This window comes from Saccopteryx bilineata, chromosome 6 (assembly GCF_036850765.1).
Source record: "Saccopteryx bilineata isolate mSacBil1 chromosome 6, mSacBil1_pri_phased_curated, whole genome shotgun sequence".
Lineage (NCBI taxonomy): Eukaryota > Metazoa > Chordata > Mammalia > Chiroptera > Emballonuridae > Saccopteryx > Saccopteryx bilineata.
The window spans coordinates 55,220,159-55,237,310 of NC_089495.1; the positions used below are offsets into that span (position 1 = coordinate 55,220,159).

The following is a 17,152-nucleotide window of genomic DNA, read 5'->3' on the forward strand; positions in this document are numbered from 1 at the left end:
ATAACTGGGAAATTCAGGAGTGCTGCTGGCTTCAGGCATTGCTGAATCTGGTGACTCACATGAGGTCTACTCTCTGTGTGGATCTTCTTAGACAGTTTCTTTCTATGTGGTAGCTGAGATGGCCATTGGGAGTCACAGACACACATGCCACCAGTTTAGCACCTGGCTTAAGAAGTCATGTGTCCATAGCAGCAGGACAACAGTCCCAGAATTAGCCAAGCCTGGGTTACCTGTTTTCCCTGGAACAGGTGGTGTGGCAAGGGGAACGAGGTCTTCTGATTGGCCAGATCAAGGTCACATGTTCACCTCCATTGTAGGAGTAAGTGCATGAACCTTGTATATACCGCTTGTAGTTATTTCTTTGCAGGAAAAAATATTCTGTTGGAAGAGGGAGGAGAGTGGAGAATGGGTGCCAGACAGACAAAACCAAAAATGCCTTCAATTAATACAAACATCACATATGATGTCGTTTACTTTGTTAGCAGCCAGTAGAGAGAATTGCTATGACTATGTAGAAGCCTCATAGCTCTTCAAAATTCTTCAGAATATCAATTCCTTTGATACTTTTGAGCCTGATTTTAGTTTCACTTTAAAACAGAAGGGAAAAACTTGACAATGGTATTGTATTAATTAGAGTTTGAAATTTTAGTAGTCTAAAAAATATGTTCACTAAGCGGCTCTCCTAAGACAAATAAAATGGGGTAAGCACAAGTCAGAGCCACTTTATCCCAGCTGCCCCTACTGTCCTCCAGGCTAAGATCAAGAGGAATACACCTGCAGTGAAACATGTAAGACTTATTATTGCTTGCTATAGGGATGCTAGGTGATTTGGAGAAGGTTTAAGGAATCGGGGCTTTGGTCTGGGTAGGATGCTCTCAGAAAGCGGGGCTAATTTTATGATTATCATGATAATTCTTACCTATAGAGAACACAAATTGCAACTAGTAAAGCAGTGGCAGTTCCTTGTATTGGCTAAAAAGGGCTAATGTTCATGTCTGGTATTTTGTGACTTGGACGGTGATCATGTTTCATCTATGCTTAGACATGATTTTATGGAGTTGTGTTGTTTCTGTCTTGATCCATTACAACATTACAACCAGAGTTATCATGTCTGATGTTGATAGTTCATGAAATGTTTTGTGTCTGACAGGAGAACGCCTAGACCTGACTGATAGTGCCAGGCCAGCCCCTGGGTGTCAGGGGCTGCTCCCCAAACTGCCCTCCTTCAGGTGCAGTCCACCGAGGTTGGCTTCGAAGCTTTAGACAACATAAATGTGTTTTGTGTCAGCCGATGAAACCCCAGAATGTCTGTTTTACAGACACAACTCACCTTCCACTATTTTAATATGGTCTTCAGGGTTGTATGCCTTGGATAGATGTTTTCGGAGCAATTACAGGAAGAAACTTCATCACCAATTCCTTTTTATTTTACCAGTATTTTGAGTTTATATTATTATCCAGTGTAGATTGTACTGAAGCAAACATTATATGACCCCCCCCACTCCGAATTTTCCTCACCTTAATGTTAATCTTAGCAATGTGTTTCAGTCTGCTTAGGATGCATGGCAAAATAGCACAGATGGGGTGGCTTAAACAACTGAAATTTACGTTTCACAGTTCTGGAGACGGGGAAGTCCAAGATCAAGGTGCTGGTTTATTGGCTCCTGGTGAAAAACCTGTGCTTTCTTGCAAGCTCCTTTCACGGCAGCAAGAGAAAGGGAGTGAGCTCCTGGTGTGTCTTCTGATAAGAACACTAATTCTGTTATCTTAGGGTCTTGGCTTTATGACATCATTTAACCTTAATTACCTTCTTGTGGGCCCCATATCCACATATAGTCACTTTGGAGATCAAGGCTTTAACAAGAAAATTTGGGGGTGGGTGGGGTCATAATTCAGTCCATAGCACAACACATTCAGGACCATCAATTTTTTCTGGACTCCTGGGAGGCTACCCGACATCATCTAACGAGCACATGATTACAAATCAAATCAGTTTTATTCAGTCCTGCCTTGTGCAGTCTGGGGAGCCCACTGACCTCTTTTTCCCACTCCGCAAAGTTCTAGTCACAGGCCTAATCTGGTGTTGGGCAAAAGTGTCAAGCAACTCATAATAAGTTAGGATATTATGAAGCTGGTCAAGTACCACACAAATGTTATAAAAATTTCAGTGTGCTTTACAGTAGTTGGGAAAAAAATTAGAGAACTACGCGTTGCATTTGAATTTTCAAATCTTAATTAAGGTTCATCTTGTTCTTCATAGTAGACAGTTGTGCCTCAAGGTGATTTGCTGACAAGCGCATAGAGGTATTTCAGAGATGATTCTTAGAAATCATCCAGGGCACAGAAAAGGGAGATAAGAAGAGGGAAGGGAAAGGAGTAGTTACCATGACTCTAAGCTTGCCTGGCGGTGTGAAGGTGGAGGGAGCTTTCTGGACTCCCAGAGAAATAAAAGCATGGTGAGAATGAGCTATTAGAAATCCTGAGATGGGAACAGTTGGTGGAGCAGTTCCTTCATTCTAAAAATATTTTTGCCATATGTATGGTAGCAATCAAGGAAGAGAGTGTCACAAATGTGTGCTATTGGTCCCGACCTGTAATAAAGGGCAGAGCCTACCTGTTAGGTCTCCACAGCCATGTTTGCTCTTCTGTAAGACGTCTGCCTTGTTCAAGCATTCTAACTTGGTCTTTCACATCATTTTCTGGCTATGATCTCAGCCATCAGCTATGCCAAGCATTTGTGGTGTCTACCTTTTCTGCTATATAGTTATACATCTATTCATCTTTACTATATACCTCTAAATAAGTTTTTATTAAAACATAATTTTCTTTTCTAATCTTTTCAATTACAGTTGACATTCAATGTTATTTTATACTAGTTTAAGATGTACAGCATAGTATGTGGTGTATCAAATATTTTACAAAGTGATCCCCCCAATGTTTCAAGTCCCCATCTGGCACCATACCTAGTTATTACAATGTTATTGACCATCTTCCCTATGCTGTACTTTACATCCTGTGACTATTCTGGAACTACTAATCTGTACTTTTTAGTGCCTTCACTGAATTTTCTCACCCAGCCCTCCAATCACCCTCCCTTTTGGCAACTATCAGTTTGTTCTCTGTATCTAAGAGTCTGTTTTTATTTTGTTTGTACATTTCATTCTTTAGATCCCACATAAAAGTGAAATCATATGGTATTTGTCTTTGTCTGACTTATTTTACTTAACATAATACCCACTAAATCCATTTATACTGTTGCAATGGTAAGAGTTAATTCTTTTGGGGGCTTAAATTATACATTTTCAACTGTGCATCATTTGTGCACACAATTCCTATCATAAGAAAAAATGTCACATTACCTCTTATCAAGTACTTCACAATATTATGAGTAGAAAAGCAAAATCTTCTGACAAATTGAGAAGATTTGCAAAATCTTCTGACAAATTGAGAGATAGATACCTCAAATCTATCTCTCCTACAAAAGGGAATAATGATAATCCTAGTAATTTGATTTTCAGCATCTTAATATGTCTTACTTCCTCCTTTTGAGGGAGGCTGTAAGTGTGCACAGCTTGGCAACATTTTTCTCTGAATGGCCAGGTAGCAAGTATTTTAAGCTTTGCAGGCTGGACAAACTCTGTTGTATCTACTCAGCTCTGCCACTGTAGCATGAAAGTAGCCATAGACAATACATGAACAAATGAATGTGGTGTTGTAACAAAACTTTGTTTATAAAAATGGGTGGTAAGCCCTGTTTGGCCACAGGTTTTAGTTTCCTAACCTCTGGTTTAAAGGATCAATGTCCCTTCTCTGCGATAGGAATAAATATATAGTAATATTTTTCTTCCTGTTCTAGTTGGAAGCCCATATTATGTCTTTATGGATAAGGAATTCTGTGAGCTACACATAGTTCAAAGATACTAGATGTTTAATGACCCTTGTCTTCGTTACTTTTAATGCCTTTAATATTTAAAATTTTGGTTTTTGAGGGGATATGTTATCATGTACATATAAGTAAACAGAAAGCCACAGCCTTTCCTGGAAGGTATCGAAGGAGTAATGTGTTAGCACTAGTCCTAGAACTCACAAATACTGTAGACTATTTACAAAAAGTTTCATGTTGAAACCAATGTAGCCTTAAATAATTTTTTACATATTGAGAGCCAAGTTAAAAGCATTTAAGTTAACAGAGTTATAGTTTCTGGAATTTAAAATATATGAGGCAATTCATGCAAGTATATTGCATACATTTATTAAAATTAGTTTTTGTGATATTTCTTCAAGCAAGAGAAGCATAAAATTGTATGTGATCACAGTAATGAGTAAAAGAAGATATAATAATAAAATACAGAAAAACCTGAATCAATTGCTGAAATTCTAATATTCCTAAAGTAATTGAAGGAAATACACATATTTATCCTGAAAAATAAGATTTGATTACAGCCAGTGGTGGGATTCAGTCAGTTCTCACCAGTTCGGCAGAACTAATAGCTAATTTTTTGTTGAGTTCGGAAAACTGGTTGTTAAAATGGCACTTGTAATCAGAGTTTTCTTTAAGGTAGGCGCCTGGGCAGCTGCCCAATGTGGAAATTACAAATTTGCATTCCTTACTCTTTTTTAACATTAATTTGCGCAACAGTGCATTCTAAGTGCCTATAGAAATGTTCATTCTGACCATAGATGAAAAAAATAGCAAGTGAGGATGCCAATCAAGAAGCAATATAGCCTGACCAGGTGGTGGCGCAGTGGATAGAGCATCGGACTGGGATGCGGAAGGACCCAGCTTCGAGACCCCGGGGTCGCCAGCTTGAGCGCAGGCTCATCTGGCTTGAGCAAAGAGCTCACCAGCTTGGACCCAAGGTCGCTGACTCCAGCAGGGGGTTACTCGGTCTGCTGAAGGCCCACGGTCATGGCACATGTGAGAAAGCAATCAATGAACAACTAAGAAGCCGCAACACGCAACGAGAAACTGATGATTGATGCTTCTCATCTCTCTCCGTTCCTGTCTGTCTGTCCCTGTCTATCTCTGCCTCTGTAAAAAAAAAAAAGGCAATATAGAAATATCTTAGATAACAGTTTTATTGTTTTTTGTTAGTTATTATTTAATATTTTTCCATTAACATTTAAAAACTTTTTTACAACATAATCTAGTTTTGTGCACCTCTTTTATTGTTCTTCTTTAAGTATTAAATGCATGAAATAACAAACTACCTTTCTGTATATCATTTTTTTATATTTAAAATGGTCGTTAGGGCAGAGAACCAGTTGTTAAATGATTTGAATCCCACCACTGGTCACAGCTAAGTAGTGCTGCCTTCTATTAAAGTTAGATATTACCAAGAAAAGAAAAAAAGAAGGGAGAAGTTTCAACTCATAGTTGCTTCCCTTTAGTTGTTCATTGATTGCTTGTTGTATGTGCCTTGACTGGGCAAGCTCAGGGTTTTGAACCGGGACCTCAGTGTTCCAGGTCAACCATTTATCTACTGTGCCACCACAGGCCAGGTTTGGTGATTCTTAATTTCATCTCTTCACAGTTGCTTTTATTATAGCTGAGGAAATGTAGTTTTGCTAAATCATGTTAATAGAAATTAACATTAATTGGTGAAGGACAAGTTTGAATATTTTGCTTGGCTTTTAAAAAGAGAGGGCATTGGTTTTATGGGAAGTAAATGTTCACATTTTAAAATGCCACATTTACTAATTTAATTTATGTATTTTAAAGTAACTGAAATTTATAGTCACCAATTCATAAGGAGTATAACATCATGGTGAGTTTTATAATAGCTGAGACACCAGAGAGGGTGCCTGGCCACCTGCTTGAGCAGACCCTCCCAGAGTGGCAGAACTTCTACAGGCTCAGTCTGGGGGGTGCTTTGTTTTTGTTTTGTTTTGTTTGTTTGTTTTGCTTTAACTTGGGAGGTGCTAAATGGCTAAACAGAGTTGAAGGGGTTCTCTTTAACTCCAGATGTTGTAAGGATAAACCCATGCTCTTTTGAGAAAAACTAAACTCACACACTTTATTGTTGATGAAATTAAGTAGTACAATGGCAAACCACAATTCATATACAAAGCTAAGATGATTCTAGCATCGATTTGTGTAACACTCTCCTAGAAGTTTGGTGATTCCTTAGCCTTGAATTGCCTGGGAGTATTTCAGTTATCTAGAATCTCTTCTAACATCACCCTGGCTCTCTATCTTCGGCCTGGATTGCATGGTTATAAGGTAGGTAGGCTGAACTGGTCACTTCTTTTAAAGCTGACTTACTACTAGCAGAATGTTCTTGTAGTCCTCCGTTTATATCTGTTAAGAGTATAATCCTGAAACTACAAGCTTGCTTCCTGAAAGATTTAGTAATTGAATTTTAATGCTGTTAATATTTCTTTTAGTATACACACTATTATATCTTATATACAATGCATATTGAATACTTTTATATGATATATACATATGTATATTTTGAATGCAATGTTATTAAGTATATTTATTCAGAAAGTATGCTTTCTCTACCTGTAGAATTCCTCCAAAATGCCTGGAAAATATGTCCTATTCTGTCTGGTCAGAATAAAATAAGAGAGTGAATAGGGAAAGATAGAAAGAGAAAATTACAATAAGTTCTCAATGTCATCAGTGGGTTCTTGGAAACTGTGACTTTAAGTGAAATAATGTATAATGAAACCAATTTGAATGTAAGCTAAGTGATAGAAACAACAGTTAAATTCTTATGGCATATGTTTGATTACAAAAACATCACCAAACTTCTAAAAAGACTCCAAACACTCCTCATATTAAATGTTGAAATAAATGTGAGCTACTCATACTTTTAAGAAAGGTGAATAAAAAGAAGTTGATATGATTATTTTCCAATTTGCTTATTCCAGTTCAGGGTCTCAGGTGGCTGGAGCCTGTCCCTGCAGCTCAGGGCACAAGGCAGGCAGCCCACCCTGCACAGGACACCCTCCCATCACAGGGTGCACTCAACATTCACACTCACTCAGACAGGGACAATGTGGGCACATCAGTTCACCTACCAGGTGCATCTTTGGGATGTGGGAGGAAATCCAAGTCCCCAAAGAAAATCCACACAGACGTGGGGAAAATGTGCAGACTGCACACAAACAGTGGCCTTGGCTGGGAACTGATTTATTTTTCTTATCAGTGTTATAACAAAATGACAGATGAAACATTTTTAAAGACCTGGTGTATAGTAAAATGGGAAATGCATAATCAAGGCTGCACACTGCCAAGAAGACTGTTATTGCCCAATGTCCTTTTTTTCTGTGATGGCTCTTGTCTCTCTTGTACTGTGCATGGCATACATGTCTCCCAGTGGCAGAGCTTAACTAGCTAAGTAGAAGCTTGGGTGTTAACTATTTCATGCCAATCACATATGGCTTATTTAGGAAAATGTAAATGCAACATCCTGATTATAGACCGCTTCCACTCCTTGGTAGAACAAGGCAAGAATAAATAAATATTACCATAAAATAACAAGCATGATTAAAAATGTTCTTTAGGAATTAGCAATAGGAATTCTCTTATTTAGGAATTCTGACCCAACTTTTTAAGTATGTACATACACTTTTACCTTAAATTTTATTTTAATTTTTAATTATTTCATTTTATTTATTCATTTTAGAGAGGAGAGAGAAAGAGATAAGAAAGAGAGAGAGAGAGAGAGAGAGAGAGAGAGAGAGAGGAGCAGGAAGCATTAACTCCCTTGACCAGGAAATCTCAGGTTTCGAACCAGCAACTTCAGCATTCCAGGTCAATGCTTTATCCACTGTGCCACCACAGGTCAGGCCTATTTTATTTTATTTTTTAGAGAGAGAGAGAGAGAGAGAGAGAGAGACGAGAGAGACCAACAGGGACAGACAGGGATAGAAAGACAGAAAGAAAGAGATGAGAAGCATCAACTCTATGTTGCAGCACCTTAGTTGTTCATTGACTGCTTTGCCAAATGTGGCTTGACTGGGGGTGGGGTGGGTTGGCTCCAGCTGAGCCAGATTTCTTGCTCAAGTCAGCAACCCTTCAAGCCAACAACCTTGGGCCTCAAGCCATCAACCATGAGATCATGTATGTCTATGATCCCACATTCAACCCAGCAACCCCAAGCTCAAGTTGGTGAGCCTGTTCTTAAGATGGCGACCTCGGAGTTTCAAACCTTCAGCATCCCAGGCTAATGCTCTATCCACTGCACCATTGCTTGGTCAGGCATTAAGTTTTAAATGGGAACTTCCCATATGGAACTGTGTGCTTGTCTTTTTACTTTTAAGCGCTCACATATCAATTCTCAGAGGACCAGAGTGTTATCATGTTACCACAGTAAGAGCACTAGGAATTGAACAACGTCTCTGGATATTACACGTGAACTCAAATGGTGAGCAGCAGTAAGCTGGTCTTTAGTAACATACAAATGTCTTTACAGCCAGCCTTATTTTTTGTCATACTATTGCTCCAGACACAAATATTCTTGTCATTTCACCAGTGTGGCAAGATTCTGAATGTATAATCATCTAAGTTAAGGTTAACTTTGATAGTAACTTTATCCTCCAATGATCTTGAAAAAGATATGCATATTTTTTCTTTAATTTTTAAGTTTCTTTATGCTTGTAAACAAAATATTTGTTGATTAATTGCTTTTTTCTGCAAGTGTTACATTTATATATATTTTTACCTTGAAAGCCCATGTAATCACATTTTCTTTGATAGTTGAAATTTGGTGTTTTTTTCTTCCTGTATCTACCCTTATTTTGTTAGGACAAGGAGAATAGGTTTGTATATCAAAATTTGTAGCCTCATTCCTGGAGAACTTTATTATTAATATCAAATATAGCTCTGTATATCTACAACAGAAATAAGGCAACAAGGGTATACTTCTACTTTACTTTTGCTTTTATTTATTACCATCAAATTAAATTTGGCCTTTACAGAGATATTATCTGAGCTCATTTTCAACTTGTGTCTAACAAAAGTACCATCAGTTTCTCAAGAGCAATTCACAGGATCTTGTTTAAAAACAATGTGCACAACTTTTACAAGAATACCTATTTTACAAAAATAGTTTGCATTACTTTTCTTTCTAGCCCGTGGATACGTTATTGCTTCCAGCATTTGCTTTATTGCATTTTTTGCATTTTCTTGGAACACACTACCCTTTTTTAAAAAACTACATTCTATAAATTGGATACTCTGTATAGAGTTCCTAGCAAAGCATTTACTGCATAATGTTTTGTAGCCCTTCAGAGACTTATAATCTCTGCCTATTCCTTTGCCTTGTTCTTCTATCCACATTGTGAATTGCTTTAAGAGTCTTGTCCCCTCCTTCATTATTTACACTTTTTACTGGATGAATTCTGGTGATTTCCAAGAGCTATTTGCCTCTTGCAGCACTAAATCTGGATTTTTCTATGTCCTCCTGAGAGTTTCTTTTTTATAATCACAGATTAATCTCTGACTTGAATTCAGACAGTATCTAAAAGTTCAAGAAATATTGTGTGGCCTTGTTTGGAAAATATATTCTGGTACAGCCCTAGATATTTTTTCCTTATATCACATAGGATTTGGTTCAGCTGCGTAGAACAGAAAATTCAAATTACAGAAATCTACACACAAAAAAGTTAATTTTTCTCTTTATGTTAAAGAGCACCAGTGGCAGCCAGTCCAGGCTGGTATGTCCTTAATCACCACGGACACTTTCTGTCCTTTTGCTTTACTGTCCTTGGTGAGTGACTTCTTTTCTTAACTTTGCTGGTTGGCTAGTAAGATGGCTGCAGCTCTAGCCATCACATCCACATTCCAGGAAGAAGAAATAGAAAAGGAGAAAGGGGCACTTTTAATTTGAAACAACCATGTTTAAATTTTTCCCCAGCCATCCCATCCAATGATTTCTAGTTAAATCTCATGGATAGTTTGGCATATTGCTTCATTCAAAATACAATGGAAGTTACTAGGGAAAAAGAGGAGACTGGATGGATATTGGGTAAGCAATCAACAGTGCTTGCTACCTTTAAACATTTCATCTACATTACTTAAGCTCCGTGCTTGAAGCAAAACTTCTATTTGAGGGTGGCAGGCTCCTCAGGCCATAGTGGGAGAAGGAAGCATACCTTTCTTCTCTGGGAAATTTCTATTCTTATCTGGAGTTCCCAGGATAGAGGACATGTGATAACTTTTTCAAGGAAATACAGCTTTTCCAGGGATGATGACTCTTCTCAAAGGTAACTTTTGCTGAACTCTACTTGTGAGAAATGTTGATCACTTGCATTATCAAGTATTCTTCCAAAGTTGTTGCTTTTGTGATAAACAATGCCTTAATCCCTTTGGAGCTTAAATTTGTTACTCAAAACCAAGACTTTAGAATTTAAAAATCTTTTATCTTCCTAAAATCTCAGGCCTTCTAATGTGATATTTTGGTTTTTAAGATGATTGTCTCTGCCATAAATTTTAAAAATCCATTCATGACAAAACATTTCTGTCAGTGAATCCCCTGATTCCTGTTACTATCCCAAATGTAGCCACTTGAGACAATATAGGTAGAAAGCTCCACTGTTGCCTGAACTAAACTGGAAAGAACCTCAGGTAAGATTTGAAAATGTTATTTACTAAATAAACAACAGTAATACAAGCAAGAGGGCAATGTGATTAATGGGGTTAAGAAGTGCAAAGAGCAAAAATTCAGACTGGGGACAATCAGGGAACATAAGGACAGGGACCACTGAGTTCATTCTGACTCCACAAAATAGTAGGAGGAATGGCTGGTGGACTAAGGAAACAGCATCGGCTGAAAAGGTGTCTGTTTGGGTGAATTGTTCAAAAGATATCACTTTTTTTTGAACGGCATTGTCATCAGCCAACAAATACCGGTACTTCTTAAGCATCGACTCTGTTCAGGTTGCTTGCTAAGCTTGAAGCTTCAAATGTGAAAAGACCTTTTCTCTGACACATAGGAGTTTGGGGTCTTGTTAGGAGAAATAAAGAAATAAATAATAACTTATAGTATAATTTGACCAGCTATATTTGGGGTATAAGTAATAGTGGTGAATGATGAATAAATTTAATTGTAAGTATTTATTGAAATAAGTACCTCTCTGCCCCCATGTGACAGGCCCGAGGGTGACAAGCACTGGGGACACAGAGGAAAGGAAAAACAGACACTGTCTCTGGGTTCCTTGAACTTACAGTCCAGAAATGAAAGAAACTGTAATGACCAGTCATAAAGCCTAAGCTCTACTCATATTTATATCCTGTTGTGAACTCCAGGTTATACGTGTGGAAATCTTGCTGTTGATATTTTGAAACAGGTAATGATTGCTGTATTTAAGGACTTTTACAGCTTCCCAGAGAAAATTAAAATGAGCACTATGCATATTACAGTATTTTTAGACTTTCTTTTTCTGGCATAATACTGAAAATTCAAATGAGAGGGTTAGAAAATGAGTACACAGAAGGGTACTCCAGGTGACAAAAATTTGAAAACCCATTTTGGATACATATTTTTAACTGTCCATTTGTATTACAAGACTGGTAAACACAACCTCTTCTTCCTCTTCTGTTAAAGCAAAAACACCGGAGAGCTGACTAGACTATGTATCTCGGCATCCTTGCTGTTTTTTTGAAGTTAATAATTAACCTACACTTGTTGAAGTCACCAGATGTTCCCAAATTAATGTTAAATCTGCAACAGAACTTTCGTTTGTTCATTTGACAAAGGGTTTTATAAGCCTGTTTGGAAAGATATTGATGGAGGAACTCAAGAGTTAAAATTTTAGCTTGATGAATGGTGGCTTTGGTTATCGTCAATGGGCTTAATGGTTAATGCAGGTAGAGGCTTTGTTCCCGGAGTGGGGCTGCCTGAGCGGGCCTGCATGACTTCGGGAGATCTGCAAGCAGTCTACCTGTGTGCTCCAGGGGTCTGCAAGCAAGACCTGTGTGCTTTTAGGATGTAAGGCCTGCTGACTATGATCCAGTTAACTTTGACTAGATCTGATTAACTCTCCCTGAAATGTCAAAACCCTTACTTACCTTTTTCTTCCTCTTCTAAAAAGGTTATCGTAGTGTCGGGGGTGGAGACAGCTTGGGAACATAACCCCTGTCTCCTCAGATCACTGGCCATCTGAGTCAATTGCCCATAGAAGATTCAATCCTTGTCTCTTCTTATTTGGCTGAAATGGTGACAGGCAACATGAACGCCAATATTTCTGGTTTCAATATGTCATATATCCTTGGAAATGTAACTAAAAATGCCAGTAGGTATGTCACTAAGATTAGATTGGCTATACAGAAATTACTCATGTCAAGAAGAACCCCATTCCATATTAGAGAAAGCTTCATTCAGATGGATCTAATGGAAATAGTCTGAGAAATATTAATGTCATATTCTACTGTCTTGCAGGTCCTCCATTCCTTTACTGATGCCATTTTTGATGAGTGGATGAAAAGATTTAATCCTTCTGCAGATGCTTGGCCTCAGGAGCTGGCACCCATTGGTCACAATCGGATGTATAACATGGTTCCTTTCTTCCCTTCAGTGACTAATGAGGAACTCTTTTTAACTGCAGACCAACTTGGCTACAGCTATGCCATTGGCCTGCCAGGTAACTAATACAATTTCTAAATGAGTGACTCATTCATCTTTTAAAGGAGCTTTCTTTCTCTAGTTCTTTTCTTTCTTTCTCTCTTTCTTTCTTTTTTAAAATGTAAACTAAAACATTAAGTTGAAACATTTGTGTCTCATTAAGTTTACTGGCAATTTTTTAGAATACATATATTTAGTAAAATGAGCCTTTAAACTACAAATTAAAATGAGCCTTTAAACTACAAATTAACGAACTGGTTGGATGACTGTTGTTTTAGAAAACTGAAAGTTGCTAAGAGAACTTGTTCTATAGAGGAAGTACCTACTTCTATACCTGATTTGGCAATTTTGTCTAAAATAATCAAAAGCTGACCATGGTTTGATCTCACCAGTAAAGTCAAAATGTCCTAGTCAATGGTGGACAAGTACTTACAAGAGAGATCATTCCTTGAAGGCAAAGCTGGGTTTAGGGTGAGGCTAGTGCAGAACCTGCCTGGACTGCAAAGTTCAAAGGGAGGCCAAAAAGTTTAGTGATCTAGGTAAATAATAATATAATGCAAAATGTAAAAACAACATTAACACAAAAAATCTTTGATGAATTCACTATCAACATTTTAAATAAAGACAAGCTGTTTGTTTAATACTCCTGCATTATTATATAACGAGTGTTGATGAGGCTGTGGAGAGATTGGAAACCTTGTACACTGCTGATTGAAATGTAAAATGGCATAGCCTCTGTGGAAAACAATAAGGCAGTTCCTCAAAAAAAATAAAAATAAAAATGAAGCATACAGTTAGCATATGATCCAGCAAATCAGAGTCTAAGTACATACCCCAAATGAATTGAAAGCAAAGTGTAAACAGATATTTGGACACTTCTGTTTGTAATCACTTTATTCACAACAGACATAATGTGGAAGCAACCCAAAGATTCACTGATGGATAAGTGAATACAAAAAATGGGATATATGCATATAATGGAGTATTATTCAGCTTTAAAAAGGAAGGAAATCTTGTCACTTACTACAACATGAATGAATCTTCAAGACAGTATGCCTGGTTAAATAAACCAGTCACACAAGGCCAAACACTATATGATTCATTCCTGTAAAGTATCAAGAGTAGTCAAGTTCACAGAGATAGGAAGTAGAATGGTGGTCATCAGGATCTGGGGCAATAGGACATGGGTGAGTTACCATTTCTATTTTGCAAGACGAAAAATGTTCTGTGGATGGATAGTGATGATAGCTGCACAACAATGTGAATGTACTTACTGTCACGGAACTGCAAACTTTAGAATGGTTAAGACAGTAAAATGTATGATATGTGTATTCTACTGCAATTAACATAATAGTACAATAATAATAATAAATAGCTAGTCAGGAGAGTTTGGACAATAACAAAAGGCAATCATTTTTGTTTTCTGAACAAAGAAATGCAGAACCAAAACCTGTGGTTTAAACTGAGACTGGCAGCAGATGCTGCTGGATTATAGCAAAAGGAGACAAGAAAATAATCCTCTTGGAGGAATCCCATCAGGATGGGTCAGAGCCCTCTGTGAAACCGAGATGAAAGAACTAGAAGGAGCATCTACATTTATTAAGTGTAAGGTACAGAACAAGAACCCAGTGCAGAGAAACTGAATTTAAGAATAGCTGTCTCCAGCCTGACCAGGTGGTGGTGCGGTGGGTAGATTGTTGGCCTGGGATGCTGAGGACCGAGGTTCGAAACCCTGAAGTCCCTGGGTTGAGTGCAGGCTCATCTGGCTTGAATGCAGGGTCGATGGCTTAAGCATGGGGTCACTGGCTCAGCTGGAGCCTCCCCTCCCCATCAAGGCCCATATGAGAAAAGAATCAATGAACAACTAAGGTGTTGCAACTATGAATTGATGCTTCTCATCTCTCTCCCTTCCTGTCTGTATCTATCTATCATCTATCTATCTATCTATCTATCTATCTATCTATCTATCTATCTATCTATCATCTATCTATCATCTATCTATCTATCTATCTATCTATCTATCTATCTATCTATCATCTATCTATCATGTGTTTCCTTCTCTTTCTCCTGTCTCTCTCTCTCTTGCTAGACAACAATAACAAAAAACAGCTGTCCAAGGATAAGATAATTTTTAAAGAAGTGAAAATTAAACAGAAATATATTAGAAATAAAATCCATTAATTATTTGGAAGAGTGCTCATAAAATACATTTGAGTAGAGGATTAGATTTATCATGTGGAAGATTCAGATTTTATTCATAACTATCTAAATGAGTACACATTTCATCTGCTCCTGCTCTTTTGTTACAGTAGTCTATCTAATCTGTCTTACACATTCACCATCCTATATAAAAGGTAGAGACAATGGCAGAATTTCTTCACCTGCGAGTTGTGTATTTTGCAGTCCCCCAGATACCATTTTAGCACACACCTTTACAAATGAGTTTCTATCTCACAAAAGTAAATACTTCCTTGGAGAATTTATTCTGTGTAAGTATGTATTGTAAGAAATTTTAAGAATGGAATAAGCTGTATTTAAATAATGGAATGCCATTTTCCACTTTCTTAAGAAAAAACAATTGTGAGTATGATAAATAGTTGTTAAGGAAGGAGAAGATAAATTTTTTTTTCTAGCCAGTGTAGTTTTGCTTTATCAACAAAAATGCATGTGAAAGGCAAATTGGTTTATTTTTTTCCCTTTGTGAGGAATACTCAGCTCATAAAAATCCCAATCATAGACCTTTTTCTTCTGCTTTAATTTCAGCTCAAGTAACTCCAAGTTGGACCACCCCTCTCTCAGTGGCTCTGGGAATGCTGCTGGCATTGGTCGGCCTCTTCATGCTGCTGGCTTTCCTTCAGTATAGAAGACTTCAGAAAGGATATGCACCCTTAATGGAGACACATTTAAACCACAAGAGATACACGGAAGAAGCATAGGGTGCTTATGCTTTACCCTAGAGAAGAGGTCAGCCAAGCTGCGGGTGGAATGCTGACCATGAACAAACTAATCCTCCTGTTCTTCCTTTAGCTGAAGATCTTTGGCGCAGCTCATTCTGTTGTGACGATGGTTCCAAACACAGAAAATGCCTAGCTATAGTTTGGCTTGCTTTTTTTATGTAACAAACTCAAGTTGAAGTGCTTGAAACTATCTCTATCATCAAACAAAGTTAGAACTGAAGATTTGCAGTATCTCATAGTGATTCTCCATATTAATTAAGTCCCCTTGTGTATTAAAAAATATTTAAAAAAATAGTCAATAGTCTGTATTCAATATAATTTGCAGGTTGGTGTAATTTGCGGCTTGGACAAGATAATGGTTTAATCTTTCTTAGCCCAATGTCTCCATTTGTAATGCAGTGGGAATAAGGGGTGGAAGGGGTGGCAGGTGCTAAGCATCTGTTTAGTCATATATATATATTTTATGTCATATATATGTTTATATATATATATGATATATATTAACGTGAGAAGAGAGAGATGTGCAGATTTCCACATGTGCCCTGACCAGGATCCACCCAGAAACCCTTGTCTGGGGCCGATGCTTGAATCAACTAAGCTATCCTCAGCACCAAAGAACCATACTCAAACCAATTGAGCCACTGATTGTGGGAGGGGAAGAGGGAGAGAACAGAGAAAAAGGAAAGAGTGAAAGAAGGGGGAGAGGGAGAGAAGGGGGAGAGGTAGGGGAAAGAAGGAGATGGTCGCTTCTCCTGTTTTCCCTGACTAGGGAATTGAACCCAGGATGTCCATACACCAGACTGATGCTCTATCTACTGAGCCACCAGCCAGGGCCCTGTTTTGCTATAAATTGCTATGCTTTTAGGTGCCTTTCTGATTATCTTCTTAAGGCTTAATTTTCTTCTTTTCTGTTTTTTCTCTTCAGCCTTTAAAATGTCCATGAAGATGAAAATAAGCCTTCTTTTCCAAGTAGGATGGAGAATATATGAATAAATAAATAAATAAATGATTAATTCAGTTCTCTTTTATAAATTAGGCTGTAGAATTTATCAAAAGTCCGAAGTTCTTAACAACAGACATATCACAACATTCAATAGCTGGATAAACATAAATCCTATAGTGATAAATAAATAAATAAAGGATTAAATGATAGAGCTTTTTAGTTGATTAATGTACAGTTACATACCTACTACCAAGTGTAGAATCCCTCTTTCCAGGAATGGCTGACTGGAGAAGGCAGGTGAGGATATAATCCTGAACATGAGACAATTTGATCAGAGTTTCATTGCTCTGAAATTTCATTTGACTCCTGAGCCAATTTCTTTACTAGATAGCCTCAGATGAAAAATTATTCACACAAAATGCATTTAGCTTATGTTTAAGAGTTGACTTTGGATTCATTAATGCTACACTGTACTGACAGTTACTTATAAATGCTAATTAATGAAGTCTTATTTAAAAGCAAGCCAGGTATACAAAATATCACTATTCAGAATTAAATGGTTATGTTCCACTAAGTAATCATCAGATCATGAGCAATAAGAATGAGGCAATCTTTATTAAGCTGTTTAAACTCAGCAATATGATCCCTGCTTCTGAGACATTAACAGTTATTAGATT

At 37.5% G+C, this 17,152-nt stretch overlaps 1 protein-coding gene across 1 annotated transcript in view; it reads left to right on the forward strand.

Annotated features, from left to right (window-relative positions):
- The window catches only part of DCT (dopachrome tautomerase), a 34,278-nt gene extending 17,743 nt beyond the window's left edge, over window positions 1-16,535 (forward strand). The window contains exons 7-8 of the mRNA XM_066237018.1: window positions 12,393-12,594; window positions 15,339-16,535. Of these exons, the coding sequence (XP_066093115.1) occupies window positions 12,393-12,594; window positions 15,339-15,511 (375 nt within the window). The 3' untranslated portion in view covers window positions 15,512-16,535. The remainder of the gene's footprint in view (window positions 1-12,392; window positions 12,595-15,338) is intronic.
- The last annotated feature ends 617 nt before the right edge of the window (window positions 16,536-17,152 follow it).